Source organism: Panthera pardus, unplaced genomic scaffold (genome assembly GCF_024362965.1).
Source record: "Panthera pardus isolate Hobbes unplaced genomic scaffold, ASM2436296v1 HiC_scaffold_13, whole genome shotgun sequence".
Classification (NCBI taxonomy): Eukaryota; Metazoa; Chordata; class Mammalia; order Carnivora; family Felidae; genus Panthera; species Panthera pardus.
The window spans coordinates 103259372-103279251 of record NW_026526688.1 but is presented as its reverse complement, the minus strand read 5'-3'; the positions used below and the strand labels follow the sequence as shown (position 1 = coordinate 103279251).

The window sequence follows — 19880 nt, the reverse complement described above, 5'->3', positions numbered from 1 at the left end:
ACTATACCAGGGTTGGTCTGTGTCTATGCGACTAGTAGCATTCCACAGCAATAATGGTACAGTATGTCATTCCCAAACCTTGGTTATAAAAGATTGCTTGTCTCTTCCCCCTCCCCCCGCCTCTCTCTCTCTCTCTCTCCCTCTCTCTCTCTCTCTCTCTCTCTCTCTCTCTCTCATTCTCACATCACTCTCAGAGAAGCAAACTGCCATGTCATAAGGAACCCCCGGGAATGTTTACATGGTAAAGAAGCCATGTGAGCGATCCTGGAAGTAGAATCCCCACCCCTAATCAAGTCTTTGGAGATTTCAAACAGCCCCAGATAATTAATACTTGATCACAACTTCATGGCAGTCCTTGAGCTAGAACTCCAGGACCACCCAAGTTAAGTTGCTCCTAAATTCCTGATCCTCAGAACATGTATGAAGTAATGAATGTTCATTGTTTCAAACTGTTAAATCTGAGGCAAATTTGTTACATAACAATAGATAACTAATGCAATCACAAACAGATACAGATAAGCTAGATGAAAATCATTCTGAAAAATTATTCAAAAGTAATTCTCTAATAAAAGTGATTCACAGAATCCTCATAGTCAAAGGCGCCACAACGGTCTGTTTTGTTGCTGGATGAGACATGGACACTGGCAAGCGGGAGTAGTCTTCAATGGAGATAGTAGAAGAAATTACTTGTATGGTGTCTCACTTCAAAAGCCCAGGAAGTCCCACCTACTCAAAATTTTCCCCTATACTCAACCTGCCATGCTCAGATCCTAGAATTTTACTATTATTAATATCAAGAGATTTAAATGTTAACTGTAACACACTTTTAACACATTAGCTAGCAGCTGGGGAGAAAGGAACCAAAGGAGAGAAGAGGCAAGGACAGATATTACCTAAGCATGACCTTTATGTAAAGGAAAAGAAGGGGCAATGCTTGAATTCAGGATAGCTTGAGAACTTAAAAAAGATAAAGGAATATATGATGTAAATAACTTTAAAATATCTATATTTTTAAACTGAACATAGGGAAGGGAGAAAAAAAGAAAAGCAAACCATAAGAGACTCTTAGCTATACAAAACAAACAGGGCTGCTGCAAGGGTGTTAGGTGAGGGGATGGGCTAAATAAGTGATGGGTATTGGGGATGGCACTGGTTGTGATGAGCACTGGGTGTTATAGGTAAGTGACTAATCACTAAATTCTATACCTGAAACTATTTTTACCATAAATGGAACTAGAATTTAAATAAAAACTTTATATAAATAAACAATTTTGCAAATGTTCAGCCGTTTCAAAATATCTAGGTAGCAAGTTCAGAAACATGGAACATTCTCAAAATCTGAATTTACTCCTTTATAAATTATCTCAACTCTAAGGTTTTAGAGCACAGAGGTTCAGAGGGTGGGAAGAGAAGACAGGTCACCTGGGTTCAATTCCTAGCCAGTACTTCTTGGCTGTGTGGTCTCAGGCAAGTTACTTAGAGTCTGTGTATCAGCATCCTCAGCTTACAAAGGTTGGTGACAATTACAGCACCTTCCTCATAGGGTCAGGGTAAGGATCAGGGTTATAATACACAGAAGCACTTACTGGCACATAGTAAGTGTTCAGTAAGTGTTAGCTGCCATCTTCATCATCATTACTAAGGATTAACATATATTTCAAGGTTATCGCTATGCATCACTTAAGGATATTTCTATAAATACTCATTTGACTTGTCAATAAATTATACTCTGACTTAGAATAATAAGTTGACAAATAATATAATAATCCCTCTGCTCCCTACAGGAATATGTGGCCACAGCAGAGCTAGAATTTAAAACTTCAGAGGACCAACTGCTTGTAATTGTACTTGTAATTGTACTTTATTTAAACTTTTACCTCATGAAAGGCAAATATGTACTTTGTTGTAAGATAATCCCTTAAAAGATTTGCATATTATTTAACTGATATTTTTATGGTATTACCGAAGAAAATCATTAGACAGTTGTACCTTAATATTCTGTAACAGATTCTAGAAAATAGTATAAAAATGCCACTTATATAAATCTGATAAGAAGAAACAGAAATAGAGAAGAAACTAAATTAGAGAAAACTAATTTGGTGTAGAAATGAAAAATCTTTTTGATGTTTTTTATTTTTTTTATTTTTTGGTTGCTTGGTTGCTATATGAATGCTACATCAACACTATTTGTTAAGTGTCTGGATGACAATGGATAAAGTCTTATCCATGCTTTAAAAATATTCTAGTTGCTTCACTCTTAGGAAATCTACATTTGATCCCCCAGCTCTGCCATTTTGAAATATCATGTGTCACCAGAAGACTCCAGGATAAAGTAAGAGTGTCTGTCCATCCTCACACAAGGCAGAGGAAGGACAGAAAAGAACATGTAATAGAATAGCTCTCCTGGTAATGGGACAACTAAACTGACATCAGAATTGGGACCAACCTGTGTTGACATCACAAGTTTGGCTCAATACCTAGTGCTCTCTCAACTTATTTAGACCATCTCCACAATGTGACATCCCTTATGAGGTATATCAAAACCCAAATGTTTTTCCATATGCTCCTTTTTCTTATAACACCAAGACACCTTTTCATTTATGTTGATAATATATTGCAAAAAGTCCCAGGGAAGCGATGCCTGGAAATATGTCCTTAAGAACATGAGATGTAGCACTCTCTCTGAAATGTCCCAAGAATTCAAAGTCTCAACTTTAAATGCATAATCCTGTACTTAAATAGTTTTCTATGAAAAGATCAGAAAATGTTTAAAGCCTGCAAAACACTGAGTAGGTCAAATCTTTTTTTTCAAATATTACATTTTTTCCTTTGGTGTAACAAAATTAATACTTAATAAGAATCACCCATTTTTTTTATGGAGCCTAAGAATTCTTTTGGTTCATTTTAAGCCACATCTTTCACACTTTGAATTGTCTGGTTCAGTTGGAAATATTTTTCATAAGTCTGGACATACAGTTCAACTAATTATTCTAAAATGTGTGCATGTGGGAAGAATTTTTTGCTGAAGAGATCCTTCAATAATTCATATATTTAAATCATTTCCAAAGCAAATTTTCCAAAATCAAATAAATTGCAAAACTACAAGTAAACTAAGTCTCCAAAAAGGAGTTTCAATCCACTGCCAAAACAGACCTCAAATTCTTAATCCCTGGTCCAAAAAAATTGGACCAAGTATTGACGTTTTCCACCAAGCAAGCCACATAGCCACAAATGTTTCTCATTTACTCCACTCCTGGGACATACAGCTCAAATAAAAAATTTCCTGAATACCCCAAATTTCAGATACAATTTGGAATGTAAGTGATTCATAATGTTATGCAGGAAACATTATGATCTTCTCCTACCAACTCAATGTTTCTGGAATGCAACCCTCAGGAGATTATCCCAACGAATTAGAAGGCTGACATCACTGTCAGCCTTGTGACCCAAGCATTATGTCCTCTGCCCCCAGCTCAGATGTGATTTTGAACCCTGAACAATCTGCTACTCCAGCTACTGTTCAAGTGAAAAAGAGGTTCCATCAAGGGAGCTAACAAAGATCCATACTGTGCTCCATGGCAAGAAACATGGTAACAGTGCACTAAACCCCCCTCTAAGTAAAGGCCAAAACAACATTAAAAGGAATTAAAGGCACTGTCATCACTTGTGCACCCAAAGATACTCACAGTGGCCTCTGAACAGATTCTAATTAAATTCAAGTATGAAACTTCACAGAGCCTCTAGTTAGTTTATGAATCCTATTCTAATCCCACCCCTACTTCACCTCCTCTTCAACCAAATAATAATTTCTTAGAGTATCAAAGTTGCAATAATAATGTTTTGTGGATTCCTATTGTCTTTCAAGTAAAGAAAGATGGTTAATATAGAGAAAAAGCTCTACAATGAATGTACAGAATGAACATGAAAATTTTGTAAGTCCAAGCAACCATGGTTACTAAGAAAGACAGATATGCAGGTGGCCACCATGTAATGAAATAAATAAATAGGGCATAGAGAGCAAATACTAACATAGTACTCCATTACCTAAAGGGATCATTACAAGCAAAATGTACAGTTAGAGGAAATACTTAAGCAAGGATTATCTAAGGGAGTCTGAGACAAAACTCAAAACTGAGCACACCCTGGAAATTCAGACAAATGGAGAGAGCTACTGATGCTACAGAAATAACAGCCAACAGGAAGAAATTTCTCAAACAAAAGGTGTCGTCTGAGCAAAGGTTAAAATCATTATTTAAGCATAAGGAGGAAAGAATCTATTTTAAATAGAATAACCTCCTCGGGGCACCTGGGTGGCTCTTTTGGTTAAGCATCTGACTCTTGATTTTGGTTCAGGCCCTATCCCATGGTTTGTGACATTGAGCCCCCATGTCAGGCACCGTGCTGACAGTGTGGAGCCTGCTTGGGATTCTCTCTCTCCCTCTCTCTCTGCCCCTCCCCCACTCTCTCTCAAAATAAAGAAATAAACTTAAAATAAATAGATAAATAAATAAATACAATAATACTATCTAAAACACAATAATAAAGAAAACAAAACAATGGTTTTGCCTAAAGTAAATTTCATGGGCTTTTTGATATTGGTAACATTCACAAGGAAGCACTTAAACTGAGTCTGGAAATGAAAATTGTGAGGTAACCAAAGCTGCTATGAGATGACTGCCTCCAGAAACCACAAAAAATAAAACAAAATACTTGAAATAACTTAATGTCTACACATTTAAAGAGATCAGTTTAAATCTGTTGTTGGATCAGAAGTATGTCATGAATAATCTAAAAAGTGGCTTGAATATCTCTAACTGCTGGAGGATCTTATTTTTCATCCCACCCTAGCCTGTCGGTAAGAGGCATCTCTCATTGATCCATACAAAAAAAAAAAAAAAAAGACAGTAATCACATTGGTTATATCTAATACTTATGTGTACTGAAAAGATTTGGTTAGCTAAAAATACCAGGAAGTGGAATAGTCTAGATGACTATCTTGCTGGTTACTTTAAAACCTAATTCTATGTATTTTCCCTCTTGTGACCAGTGGTATTACACTCAGAATTGAGTGAAATCAGATAACCCTCAGCAAATTATTAAACTTTCACAGTTCTTATGAATAAATACATGATGTATATGAAGCTTCTAGAACAGCACATATGGTAAATACTTAAAGAAATACTAGTTCCCTTATTATTTTCCCTTCTCTTACTTCTGCTAACCATTGTTTTGCTGCTTCTTCTGTAGTTTAGGATCCATGAGCTGGGTTTTCCCATGAAATGGGTCAATTCCCCAATAGAATGTAATGTTTTTTTGTTCTGTTAATCATCCGATCAGTGAGTTTTAATTAGAGAACCCCTCTAAGAACTTATTGCCTTAACTTTTTCTCTTCTTGGCTGAGTTTCTACTGTGGAATCACCTAAGTTCAACTCATAGTTTGTATCAGAGCCTAACATTACATGCAGCACTATACTAGGATACAGGGATACAGACAGAATTCAATAAAATACGGTTCCCACTTGGGATGGTTAATTTTGTTAACTGAGCCACAGGATTCCCAAATAGTTGTTTAAACATCATTCAGGATGTTTCTGTGAGGATGTTTGGGCATGAAATTAACATTTAAATAAATGGACTTGAGTGAAGCAAATTGCCCTCCACATGTGGGTAAGCCTGATCCAATCAGTTGAAGGCCTGAATTGAACTACAAGGTGATCCTCCCCCAAATAAGAGAATTCTCCTGCTTTATGACCTTCACACTGTAATATCTGCTCTTCTAGCCTAACGGCGTGTGAAGTGGGACACTGGTTCTTCTTGATTCTATGGCAGCCTGATGGTTCTCAAATTCAAATTCTATAGCAGCTTCCTTGTTCTATGGCCTCTAGACTCAAAGTGGGATTTTGAGCTCTGCGGATTTTGAGCTGTGCAGATTTTGGATTTGCCAGCCTCCATAATCATACGAGCCAATACCTTATAATAAATCTCTCTCTGTGTCTCTGTCTCTCTACCCCCCACCGTCTCTCTCTCTCTAATATATATATATATATATGTGTGTGTGTGTGTGTGTGTGTGTGTGTGTGTGTGTATACATACATACACACACACACACACACACACACACACATATATATATACACATAGACATAGACATATAGACCCTATTGGTTCTATTTCTCTGGAAAATTCTGAGTAATACACTATCCTCACTCAAGAAGCTCAAAGTCCAGTCATGGGGATATACACAAGTAAATTTTCTCCATGAAGCTTTTCCCAAACAATAACACAGAATATCCTACTATGAGCCAAACAACCAACAAACTAAGGAAACTATCAATATCCACTGAATGAATTAAAAGTACTTGAAAACAAGATCTGCCAAGGACAATATCAGACCATGTAATTCGTTCCCTCAAGAATTCCCATAAAGTGAGTGATCTGGTGTCAATTTACAACTAGACTTGCCCTTTCCTGCATATGCTGACTAGATGAGATTTCTCTGCTTTATGAGATAGTTACTGTTATTTGAAGCAAGTCATTGGGAAATAAATCTAAAACAGGGAGTGCAGTTAGAAATTAGTTCATTCCCCTCACAGAGCATACATAGTACAAATAAGAAGCAAATAAGCTCACTTGAATGGCAGCCAAGTTCTTCTGCTCCTGAGATGGTGCCTCATGAACAAAGCGAAGCCAGTTGGAGTGTCGTGGATTGGTAGCATCCAAAATGTATAGAACTTCTCCCTTACTCCCACGAACCTGAAATATAAAAAGCTCCTGAGTTTGCACTTGAAGTCAGTATTAGTCATACTAAACATATCAAGGGTAGGATATGATATTATTTCATAAGTATATACCTTTCTTATTGACAGGTGTTGAATAGACGCTGGATTAACATCCATTCTTTCCCTTAAACACACATACAAATAGAGCCTAATATTTTATCTGGCAGATGTCTAGATGACTCACAACTGCAAGCAACTCTCAGAAACATCCTGTGTTGATAGCTCTTTTCTGGTTAAAATTATTTGTTTGTAGGTATATTTCAATATATGTGTTGCAACTGCAATTACTCAGGGGATAACCATAATTGCAACCCGTCCCCTTTTTTCCACTGAAGAGGGTGATACTGCTTGGTTCCCAGTTGAGGGGGTGGAGCTGGAGCGATCCTTTCAATTTGTCTCTCCACCTGTTTACTGAATCATTTCCATATGAGGAGGACTTGCTAATGTAACCAGTAGAATCTAACATCCATTGAGCCACATTTTCACATTTTTAACTAGTAGGTGAATAAAACAAGTTCCATTCTGTCTGTTTTTAAAAAATTATTTTAGAGAGAAAGAAAGCACATGAGTGGGGGAGAAGGCCAGAGGGAGAAAGAGAGAGAATCTTAAGCAGGCTCCACATTCAGTGCAGAGCCCAACGCGGGTCTCAATCCCATGGCCCTGGGATCATACCCAAGTCAAAATCAAGAATTGGACGCTTAACCAACTGAGCCACCCAAGTGCCCCATTTTGTCTTTTCACAGACTGCTGATGGCTTGCTGAGGACAGTGGGCCCTCTGCTTTGTGTTTCATGCCATAAGCCCTTCTGGTCAGAACCACTCAACACTCAGTTGGAGGGAGAAAGGTAACTGCCAAAGAAGTGTGTAATCTATTGGACATTCTTGAACCCAAGTTGCTTTAAACCAAGCTTCTCCAAAGCCCCCGCATTGTAGATTATCAGGCACTGCTCAGTTTAATAATACATATATCAATCTCTATCCAACTCACTGTGTGTCTATATTCAATTGGAATCCAGGGGAGAAGAAAGAAGGAATGAATGATTAGCACTTCAGATCCCTAACACCAAGTAACACAAATGTAAGAATGCAAATTCACCTTTGCGGACTTGGGGTGGGGATAAACATATTCTACATTTCCAAAATCTTATTTAATAAAATAAAGCACAACCAGCCTAATAAGATATGTATTTTCATGGTATATTTGGACAATCATGCATTCACTCAACATAATTTATTGAGTTCTTACCATGTGGCCGGTACAGCTTAAGGCACTGGGAATCTTTTAGTGAACAGGATAGATGAGGCCTGGCATCGCAGCACTTCAGAACAAACAAGTATAGAATATAACCTCAGGTAAAGATAAGTCCTGTGAGGACAACTAAAGAAGAGTAGCAGGAAGCAGAGTGAGGGGAGATGAACAGTCTCAGATGACATGGTCAGGCATAGCCTCTCTGACAAGGTGATCTGAAAAGAGCTCTAAGGAAGGAAGGCGCCAGGGGCACTTGGGTGGCTCAGTCGGTTAAGCATCTGACTCTTGATTTTGGCTTAGGTCATGAGCTCATGGTTCGAGCCCTGTGTCATGCTCTTCACTGACAGCACAGAGCTCACTTGGGATTCTCTCTCTCTCTGTCCTTCCCCAGCTCATGCACATGTGCACATGCTCACTTGCTCTCTCTCACTCTCTCTCTCAAAATAAATAAACTTAAAAAAAAAGAGGAAGAAGAAGGAAGGCATGAGCCAGTGAAGAACTAAAGAGTGCTCCCAGACAGAAGGAACAGCAAATAAAAGGCAAATAGAAAGGCCCTGGGTTAAAGACAAATTAGGTTTGTTCAAAGAACAGCAAAAAGGCCATGGGACTAGAACAAAAGGAGCAACTGAGAAAATAATGGGTACTGAGATCAGACAGACTGCACTGGCCCAATCATATACTAACATGCGACCAGGAAGCCATCTATAGAGGTCAAGTTACCCCTAAAAACTATCATATATAAATATCTGCTACATGCACTGAAAAAAACAGTATTTCAAGATTTCAGCAAATATTGTCCAGAAAAAATACAGTTTACCTGTTTCTACTATCATATACATTCACTGCCATGCTTCTCAAACAATTCCTGTTTTCTTAAATGCCCAAGGATTCTCAATAATCATTTAAAAATCTTGCTAATGAAATGCCAGACCTCACTGAGAAGGAGGAATTTAATTTTCAATATTATAACTGGCTAAAAGAAGAAGTTAGGAGTATAAACACCTACTATTTATATCTCATATTTAGATGTGAAGCTATGGGAATCTGTAACTTCCCACTAAATAAACTCATGCTGAGAAGATCTCTTTTGGCAGGCACTTAAAAATTGTACTACGCTCCTACCCTCAACCCGGAACCCTCACTGCCCAACGGGTAACATCAGAAATGTCCAGAAACACTGCTAGGATAGATAGAAAGGACCTTCTACACCTCTCCTCAAAGAGGACATCAACCCACCTTTCTTTAAACAGGGTAAATAATTTTAAATACTCGGGTATAAATTCTCCTTGCCAGGTTCCTCCCTAGCTACAGTAACAAAACTATATTGACAAACAGCTAAATTAAGCAGAACAAGTGGCAATGCCATTAGATGCTTGAAAAAAATATTTTTCTCAAGACCAAAATTAAAAACCTACATCTGTTAGGTAGAAGCTGGACAGGAGCAGTGGAAGGAACACCCAGAGGCAGAGTCCCAAATCCAAGAAGGGGAATGGTACAGACCTGAGCTGGAGGCAAGGATGGTGAAAAATAAGCAACATGTTAAATGCCCGGAGGCACAACAGCCTCACCTTGTGGCTTCCAAGACCTTGGGACTGGCAAATCAAGAGCCACAGGTGCAGAGCATGAGTTCTTCTCTTCACCTCTGCCGCTGGGTAACCCCTAGACTCATTATAATGCCTTTGCATTGCAGGTACAGCCTCCCCACCCCCATGGAGAAAGGCTGCTTTGTGGGTTCACATACAAATCTTGTAGGTTCAAACTCCTCCTCCCAACCTGTAGGGGGCGCCTCCCAAATTAAAAGAAGCAGCCTCCATTAGAGACCATGCCACTGTACCTCACAGCTCCTCCCAGCCCACAGAGACCCAATAATATCCAATCCCAAAACAACCTAGGGGCCATTCTACCTCAGGGGAATCTGCCCGCTCACCCACTTTGATTTAAGAGTGTACTTTCCCTTTAATAAACTGCTTTGTGTTTGCTACTTTCCTTCTGACTGTCTTTTTGAGGGGCAGTGATCCCCATGTAAATCTTCTTGTGGAGAATCCAAGGACCAAGACCTCCATTCACACAACAGACTCTCCCACCAGTAACACAACTACTGTTGAAATCCACAAAATCCAGCTAAGTTTATTTAGGGAAACACCAATGGCTCTGTCTGTGACATATCTCAGTTTGAAAGGATATGACTACTTACAGAAACCAGTCAATGGCCCTTCTAAGTCATACATTTGTCACCTAGTATTAAGAACAATATATAGTAGATGTGGTTGATATTTGGAATTCTTTCCCAAAGATGTGAAACATAACAAAGATTTCTCTGTAACTTATTATAGTAAGCACATTTTACCAGGGGCATTGTCTGTTCTTCATATATTTCAGTGTTTTTCCCAGGCCCTTTGGCTCCAAATACGTCCAATTATTCAGTATTACTGACTCATTTCCAGTCCGTTAGATATATGCATTCTCCGGTTGCCCATAACCTTCTCACACTACATTCCAGCTTAAGGGACAAGCACAATTTAATTTTATATTAAAATTTTGATGAAACATGATACTTTCAATAGATCCAAACTTATATATTGATTCACTATTACTTATATTCTCATAACAACACTATCACAGGCAGTGATGTTACTATGGTTGCTTACATATTCATACTCGAAATCATTTTTTTTGTTCATTAACAGACACACTTTCCATTTACTTTATTCTAGACACCCTTACCCAAATGACTTTTACGTTCCTATGCAATCTTTGCAGGCTACCTGTTTTCCCCAACTTTCAAGTGCCTGGTCATTTCCTCATTCCCCTATCCCTGTCTTCAACACTTCACTAAAGCTGTTAGATTATCTGCTCACATGACTTTTATCTTGCTACCCTGACCACAGCATTCTCCTCATGAAATATCTAAAAGAGACATTCAAAGATAATCTAAGCCATCTTTCTTCTCTCCAGAGAAACCAAATAAAAACTCTCCAGACAGATGGCTACTATTAAAGTCTCCATTTATCTATTTTTAATTTGATACTGAACCCTGAGGTAATAAATTGAACATTTTTAAAGTCCAACAAATAAAGAAGATACTCCTCTTAAGTATCATGTTTCAGCATCTAACTAACCTTTGCAGCCAAAGTGTATTTTTTTCCATCAAAACTAGTCTTCCAAATACCATCATCTTTTATTTGAATTTTCATGAAAATGAAGTGTATGGGTTACTGTCCTACTGAGAACAGTCTTCCGCATGCCTGGGGGCCTGTAGTGAAGTAAATGTTCTCATCTTGCAGTAAAAACTATCTCAGCCCCAAACTCTATTTAATTTGCACAGACTTCCTAAGCCAGTTACAGAAAAAAAGTTAGAGAAGGTGGGGAAGGGGAAGAAACCCTCACGCAAAAATGAAAACATTCACACTTCAATACAGTTGTTTATGACTTTGCCACTTTATAGTAAATGAAGATTATCACTGTGTAGGAATTTGGCAGGTTCTAGCCTCTGCTAAATGCTACTGACATCACTTTTGAAGTGATCTAGAGAACGTGCCACTTTAGATCTGTCCCTTTTTCCAGAGGAAAGGTTAGTATTAAATAGAAGTCACAGCTGATGTCTTCCCACCCAGTAAAGAACAAAGGAAATTACAAAAAGGATTCAGCTCAGTAGGAGAAAACCCTAACTTATAGGTAACAGAAAAAGTTGGCAGCAGGTAACCAATACAAATTCTCTTTCCTTAAATATAAGTATTTTCTGTGTTAAATTGGGTAGCAGGGCTTACTTAATATTCAGATAGTTAATTTTCACAGGGAAAAAAATCTACAATGTTACTTACTCTATTTTTCTCTTTCAATTATTCTGAATGTCTGAGGAATTTTTCACTCAATACATAACAGGCCATCAGGGCAAGGCTAATCAGCCAGATTTGTCTCCAGAACATGGCAAAATATAACCAATAGAATCTTATCTAACATAAGGTAAAATTTAACGCAGTGAAGTACAGTCAGTTCCAAAAAATACAGCAGTAATGTCCTTAACAAGAAGTCACAGTATGTTGTAGGATTTATTTAGTAAAGAAAATACACTTCCCTGCCTGTCCTTCAACAAGGTTTTTCAAAGAAGGTAGTTTCAAGCACTAAGATTTAAGGTATGGATATCTTTGGAGTATACAATGTCATCATATTTTTGGATCCAAAGGACAAGCAATTTTTTTTTCTGTGATTGTTTTTAACTGAAGTTAGGCCAAATGCCCTGCCTTCAGTGTCTAATAACCAGAAGTTTGCTCAAGTAATCAGTTCTGACAGCACACTGTGGTCAGATTTAAACCAAAGAGACATACTTTCAGAAATCAGCAAGGATTGTCACTAGGAAACGTGATTTATAGTTTCTAAGCAAAGGGTGTGGGTTCCTTTTCTGTTGATTTTCAAAAAGATTCTGTTTGAAATTCTTGTTTTGTGCACACACACACACACACACACACACACACACCATTCTAGTATATCTGCTTGTATCTCCTCCTCCATATTATTGAATAATCTCGACCCGTAGATTCCCATCTTCAGATGGGAAAGCAGACAGAAAAAACACAGACTTTTACAAACCCCTGTAACAGGGTTTTACAAACCCCTGTTAAAGACAAATGCTGTCTTTAACTGAACAGCATTCATAATATTATGCCCAGGAAGTTAAATAACTTAAAAGGATTGATGTGAAAAGTTGAATCTGTTTTTCATTACAAATAATTAGTGCCCTAAATATGTCAAGCTGAAAGGAACCTCAGTAAAGTATTCCCAAGCAGGAGAAATGCTGAACTAGAAATCAAAAAGCGAGGTGTTACCCAAACTCTGACTGTACCACTTAAAGTGAATCATTCCCTGTCACGGAGCAGAGCCATGGTCTCCTGACCTTGGGGATAATAATCTCTGCCCTGGGACCTCACAGAAACTGTAAGAGCATAGAATGAAATAAGATGCCGGACAGTACATTATACCAATGATATCTGCAATCACCAAGTATTAATAAACTGAAGAAACCAAGGCTCACAGTGGCTAACAGACACCTTAAAGACAAACAACACTTTCAATGGCACAGCCAGAAACATGCTAACTTTCTGCAATGCTAACTTTTTCCAAGGAAGGGACATGAAGGATATGCTAAACTCCTCTATTCAAATCAAACACACATTCAAAGAGCCTCTGCTTGGACACGTGCAGTAAGAGCAGGTGCCATTATAAGGTAGTAGCAAATCCAGATGCCATTTCCACAGAACTGACACTCTCCCTTCTGCCAAATTGAGACACGTTGCTCTATGACCACCTGCCATCAACTCCAGCTCTGTCCTCTTGTGTAGTTTTAATTTCTCTTACACACACAGGCCTTCAAGTTCCTGAAGGCAAGAGTCCCTTCTTCTCTTTGTTTTCTCTTCTACAAGACAAATCATTCTTTCCTTGTCTGATGTGATTTAGGCTCTTTTGCTATCCTGGTTGTTCTCTACAGATGCATACCCATCTGTCAGATCTCTCTTAATGGAGGACAGAAGACAGCATACAAAGGACTATATGACCCAGGATCTGGGCAGCATGTCTAGTGATGCAACTTAAAATCAAAGAGGCTTTTTTGGCCCCACATCTTACACTTAACTGAGGTTGCCTTTATATAAAAGTAACCTGTAGAAAGCAAGTTCTCATGATACAGTCAGACACAAAGGCGAATTTAACTGAGGAACTCGGTCAAGTTTACATAGCTAGGTAAATCCTATCTATCTATGCTTAGGCAGCTGACCACTCAAGAGATGGAAACCTTTTATTTGGTAATGGTGTCAATAAATATTTTATGCACTAAAAGCTCAGCTATTGTGTCTTTTTTTAAAACTGTCATGGCCTTTATTTCCTTTTAAGGTTCAAAAACATTTTTTGAGAGGTAATGTGAGACTTAATGTACAACTTTTAAAAGCACTCCTTTTTTGAGTCTTGCCTTTCAAAGTATTTTGAAAATTGGGCTATTTTTTTAAAAGAAGGAATAACTAACATAAACTGAAAGACAAAGTCAAAAGTGTATCCTGTTTTCCACAGAAAATTTATGAGATAGCCTTCACCGTGTAGCCATCATCCCTTTCTATAGTTTTACAAACATGTTCAGGTATTCAAATGTCAGTGACACTTTTGGACAGAAAAGTTTTTTACTGCATAAAAAGTAAATTCTGCTGACATTAGCATATTATATTATTGCTTTAGAGGTTTTCTGTGAAGGATACACAAGGCTTAGTGTGTGCATCTATTTTGACTACTTAGTGGTTTACTTTTTGATTTCTCTATATGTGTTACTTCACTAATAAATTAGAAAACCATATTAATAAAGTCAACATGTCTCCTGACAGTTTGGTAGCATCCATCAGATCCAGCAGAAATAATTCACAAAACTTTAAATCTAGTTAGCTCTGGGGCACCTGGGTGGCTCAGTCGGTTAAGTGTCCGACTTCGGCTCAGGTCATGATCTCACGGTTCGTGGGTTCGAGCCCCGCATCGGGCTCTGTGCTGACAGCTCAGAGCCTGGAGCTTGTTCCAGATTCTGTGTCTCCCTCTCTCTCTCTGCCCACCCCCCCACTTGCACTCTGTCTCCCTCTTTCTCAAAAATAAATAAACATTAACAAAAATTTAAATCTAGTTAGCTCTATGAGACTATAGTGTTGCCCAATTGTTTAATATAGATTTGAAACTTATACAAATGTAAAGCCTTGAAGTCAACTTCTGGAGAACATTCCCTATGACATATTAAAAGGGTACCTGTGCCCTTCAGTTCGGGCAGTTCAGAGCCTGCTTGAGATTCTGTCTCTCTCCCTCTCTCTCTGCCCCTCACCCACTCTCTCTCTCTCTCAAAATAAATAAACTTTTTCAAAAAGAGTATATGAAATGTGCCAAATAATAATAAGCAAATTTGAGTAGCAAAATTCTAATTCTCAGACATGAAATCATTGGAAAGAGCTGGTTGTATAAAAAACGATAATCTCCAAGATCCAGAGAGCACAGTTTTGATGGTATTTTCAGATAAGATGCTTTGTATCTGAAAACTTCTAGGCAAAGTTTATAGAAACACTGAATAGCAAAGAGCAGTGTGCAGTTCACAGGGAGGGAAAAAAAAGAGAAAAAAAGTATCTACTTTTCCTTTGATCCTGATCTTCTAACCCAAATTCCACTGCTGTAGTCATCGTGTTTTCAGATTTTTTGTGAAGTACATAGTTTTTCTACAGGCCATTAAAATTAAATCTACCCAATCCATTTAAATTAATTATATTCCCTTCATTCATATCCTCAAAATGTACATAACTCAATACAGACCAAATGAGTTATCTTTGCATAAAAATGCACCTAAGACAACAAATGTTTCTCAATTACTAAAGTTCATCCTTTACTTTCTCGTAATCACCCAACAACTATAGTTCTGTGATGAAGAATTCTAAAAAGTGACAACAGTTATCAGTAAACAACAGTTATTGAACATTTACTGTACATTTATTGGTTATTTTAAAATGTACTAGGAAAAGCTACAAATGAAATTCTAGAAAACAGCTCCTTTTCTCAACATCTTCAATATTAATGAGGAAGCAGAAAACAAATACTTCTTTTAACTCACAAAACAATGTACTGATTGTTATAAAGTGGTATATATATATGAACTTCATTCATTTCAAAAACATTTAGTACACATGCGTATAAAATAACATACAGTTCCAGGTCCCCTGGATGGACAACATGAAAAGTCAATGTCAGAGCACCGAAGAGTACATTATAAAAAGCTTCCAACTAAGAGGTGTGCAAAAAGTGTAAACCCAGCAGGCTGGAGACCACCAGGCTTAGAAAGTCTGATTGTAAGACTGGCCCTTGGCTGGCATGTAGGAACTCGGGTTCTCAGAGTGTCCCCAGTCAATAGTGAACAAGGGTGGTTCACTGTGCCTAGACTGTGGAAACAATTTCGTTTATGCTCAACACCTGCTTTTCTTCTGTAAATCTGCAATTTTGTTACATGTGATGCAGAAAATGCCTACAAGTCCCCAATAAAAACCTTGGGTACCAAATTTCTAATGGGCTTCTTTGTACAGAAACATCACGTGTGTGGCTGCAAGTTCATTACTGAGAGAAGAGTGTGCTCTGTGTGACACTTCATGCGAGGGAAAGAGCCTAAGGAAATCTACTCATGGGTTTCTGCAGACTCTGCCTGTGCCTTTTCCCTTTATGATCTGGCTTTACAGTATATTCCTACTGGGTCATTGCAATAAATCTTAGCCATGAGTAAAACTATATGCTAAATCCCATGAATGCTTCTAGTGAATCTCCAAATGTGGGGGTAGGCTTAGGGATCCCCAGTACACAAGATGAGTTCAGTCCAGGGACTAAATAGATGGGATATAAATTTGTCAATAGAAGAGGCAGAAGGTCATTTCAAAACTTAACAAGAGTTCCACTGTACACATACTAACTTACACCAATTAAACTACATCTGTTCAATTAAAGGAAATAAGAAATGAGGGAAAAAAATCAAAGAAAGAAAACAAATTTAAATAGTAAGGACCATTCCTTCATGGCCCACAATTTTTACTATACAAGACAGTTGCCTTAAGAACTTGCTTCAGAACCTAAGCCCTGCATAAGGTATGACTGCACTGGAAAAAAATTATACCAATGAAAGAAAGGTGGAGCAGCCTAGTCATAACAGTATGACTTGCACAGAAGGAAAGATGAAGGATACTGGTAAATTTGATTGGGAAGACACATTAAAAGATGACAGGACTCAAATTTGGTGGTTCAAGTAGCAAAATCAGAGAAACAAGAAATAAATGGTGATTGCATCAAGCAGGATACTTTGTCATCCATTTAACAGGAACGTCAATGGTTAAGTCTAATCAGGACCCACCCCCACAGGGATCAGCTTCTTGGTAATCATACACTACTGCATGGAGGAAGAATGAAAACTCCGCCAATATTTTGCTTCAACCTGGAAATATAAAGGGAAGTGGATGATAAGCCAACAACTCTAATATGCAGAATGGACTGTGTGGTGGAGGTAAAATTTTGTGAAAGCAAAAAGAACCAGACGGGCTATTATGAATGACCTAGATATGAATCAGTAGGTTCTGGAAAGAGGTAACAGCTATAAAAATGAAAACAATGGGTCACTGACAAATAAATACCTGGGTGTGTGAAATTAATGTGAGGTATAGGCCAAGGAAAGTTGCAAATACTCCAAAACTGTAAGCCTGTGTGATCAGTCTCATTGATACTAAGGAGAAATTGAAAAGCCAATGTCAATTTGAAGAAAACACTAAACAGGAAGATACACGCTTGGCATTCAACTTGAGAATTTTCATATATAAAAAGGAGACCTAGGGACACCTGGGTGGCTCAGTCGGTTAAGCGTCCGACTTCGGCTCAGGTCATGATTTTGCAGTTCGTGAGTTCGAGCCCCACGTCGGGCTCTGTGCAGACAGCTCGAGCCTGGAGCCTGCTGCAGATTGTGTGTTTCCTTCTCTCTCTATGTCTCTCTTCTCATGCTCTGTGTCTCTCCTTCTCTCAAGAATAAATAAACATTAAAAAAAAAGTTTTTTTAAAGAAGACGTAAAGAAAAGTCTCTTTGGAATTAAAAACTAGAGTTAAGGAGAGAATGAAAGATGAATGGTAAGTGTTGATTTAAAAGCCTTGAATGTTGGTACCTAATATCCAAAAAACAGAGTACAGAAGGAGAAAATTAGACAGATTAACCCTCTAGAAGTTTTGAATCCAAAGCAGACAAAACCATAGAGACAGGCATACTTCAGGTAATTACATGAAGGAATATAGGCACAAAATTTAAATAATATATATGTTACATGCAATCAAAGAGGAAAGGAGACAATTCTCAAATCTTCCTTCCACACATCTAGACCATCAGGTGGGTTGGCCGATGATTCCTGACTCTCCATCTTTGAGTTGTATAATGGCACAGTGGAAAGATGGCAAAATATGACCCTCATATATAATTTAAAGAAGGCCCATGAATGCCACATGGGCATTCATCAGTAAGAACATTATCAGTAAGGGTGATCTGCAGAGTACCCTCTGAGTTAAGGAGTGTGCAGAAAAAGAAGTTTTGTCCAAGAAGCTGATCTCTACTTGCTCCTGAAACATTTAGGTTCCTCGCTCCAAATTTCTAGGTAAAGCTCTTAACTTCCTACTATCCAAACGTGAACAGAAGGACTGGCTTAAAAGGGGCCACAACATCTATGTTTTACATGCTTCTCTCTCACTGTAGCTCATTTTCGAGAATTCTGCCAAAAGTCTTGTGTTGCCAGGAGGCAGGATCACTGCAATAGGAATATCTCTCTGTTACAGACCAAGCTGTGTCTGGCACCAGTAACTGCTCTGGCAACAAAGGCCTGGTAAGGAATGCCATCTAAACCTAGGATACAAATATTGCAGTAGGGGATCTTTTCTGATAAAGAAAGCTGGGGCTTTTCCCTCGATCTGATTGTCTTACAGCTGGTGTTACATATCCAGGGAGTCATTGGAACTAAGAACGCACTCGGGAGGGGGAGCTCTTCAGAAAAGGAATCTTGGACATTCCAACAGATCCTTCAGGAATGTGGTCCCTTCCAGAGATGGGGGACTAAGTGGACCATCTGAGTGGGCCCTCTGAATTCAGCACTCAGGTCATTTAGTCCTCACTCTCAAATCCCCTGACTTGAGGCCAGTTCATGGCCTGTTTAAGAAAATGGGCAGACATTTTTTTTATTTGTTCTCCCATGGGACAGTCTCTCATTCCCAATCTAGTCCATATGTGATTGGGCTCCTACCCAGCTTGCTTTACACCCAGGGCAGTCATTCTATTCACTGGATTCTTTTTCCTGAATCCCAACCTTTTTCTGACAGTCATGCACTGTTGGATCTGCCCGAGGCCAGAGGAGAGCCGGTCTTGTCCCTGCCAGGTGGGATGCCTAGGTCCTCTCCATGCCATCAGTCCCTCTCTTCTGGGATATGCAACCCAAATGGTGGATTCTACTCCCCGGGTACCAATTCAGACACTCCTCATAGACTGATCTCCTGGGTCTTAAACTCAAATCTCACTCAAGCCTGGACCTTCTTCTGACTCAGATGCTCTGCATCTCCTGGTCAATAGCATCCACCAGGACCTCCTGGTCCAGACCTCTCTAGTCTGACCCAGCCTCACCTCCAGCAGAGCTTCCTAACCTTTTCTTATAAAGATGCCAAGGGAAGAAAGCTCTTGGATTTGGGGCACGTCCTGACAATGATCCACTATCTGAACATAGATAGCACTCTCATAATTGAGTATTTTTCCACATTGATTCAAAATCTATCTTCAAATTCATCCTTCACACTGCCTTCAGAGTTCTCTTGGTCGTTTGTGCATCTCCTCCTACCAGTACCTGTTTAAAAGCTGCCCAGTGCCTATCAGAAGTCCAAACTCCTTTGCATGACATACAAGGCCTTCACATGCTGATGTGGTTCATCTCAGCTCAGGCCACTCCAGCCTCTTCCCACTGCATGGCTTCTAGGTCTAAGTGTGAGTATCTGACAGTTGGTTTTTCTGGCTGTAATGTAAATGCCTGACATTAAGATTTTGATTGCCTGGCATCCACTTCAAAGATATCCAACTTGAATAAAGACACTGACAACCACACAGCTAGATAAAGAACCTGGCTGTCCCACTCATAAAGTTCCCTTTTTAGAGAGCTCTGGTAGACATAGATAACTGACCTTCTGACCACTTGCTTTTCCCTTCCCATATTTTAATTCCTACCCCCACTTATGTTTTAAATTCATCAATAAAGAGGATACCCACAAAACCCTAGGCACCCCACCTTCAACTCCAATAAAAGG

At 38.7% G+C, this 19880-nt stretch overlaps 1 protein-coding gene across 5 annotated transcripts in view; it reads right to left on the bottom strand.

The window, feature by feature from the left end:
• PRDM5 (PR/SET domain 5) overlaps positions 1-19880 on the bottom strand; it is a 206874-nt gene that overhangs the window by 129175 nt on the left and 57819 nt on the right. For all 5 annotated transcript variants that reach the window (XR_002072245.2, XM_019418733.2, XM_019418742.2 and 2 more), the window contains exon 3: positions 6631-6753. Coding sequence is in view for 4 of the 5 variants with exons in the window: in XM_019418733.2 (XP_019274278.2) it covers positions 6631-6753 (123 nt within the window). In the remaining variant the exon portion in view is untranslated. The remainder of the gene's footprint in view (positions 1-6630; positions 6754-19880) is intronic.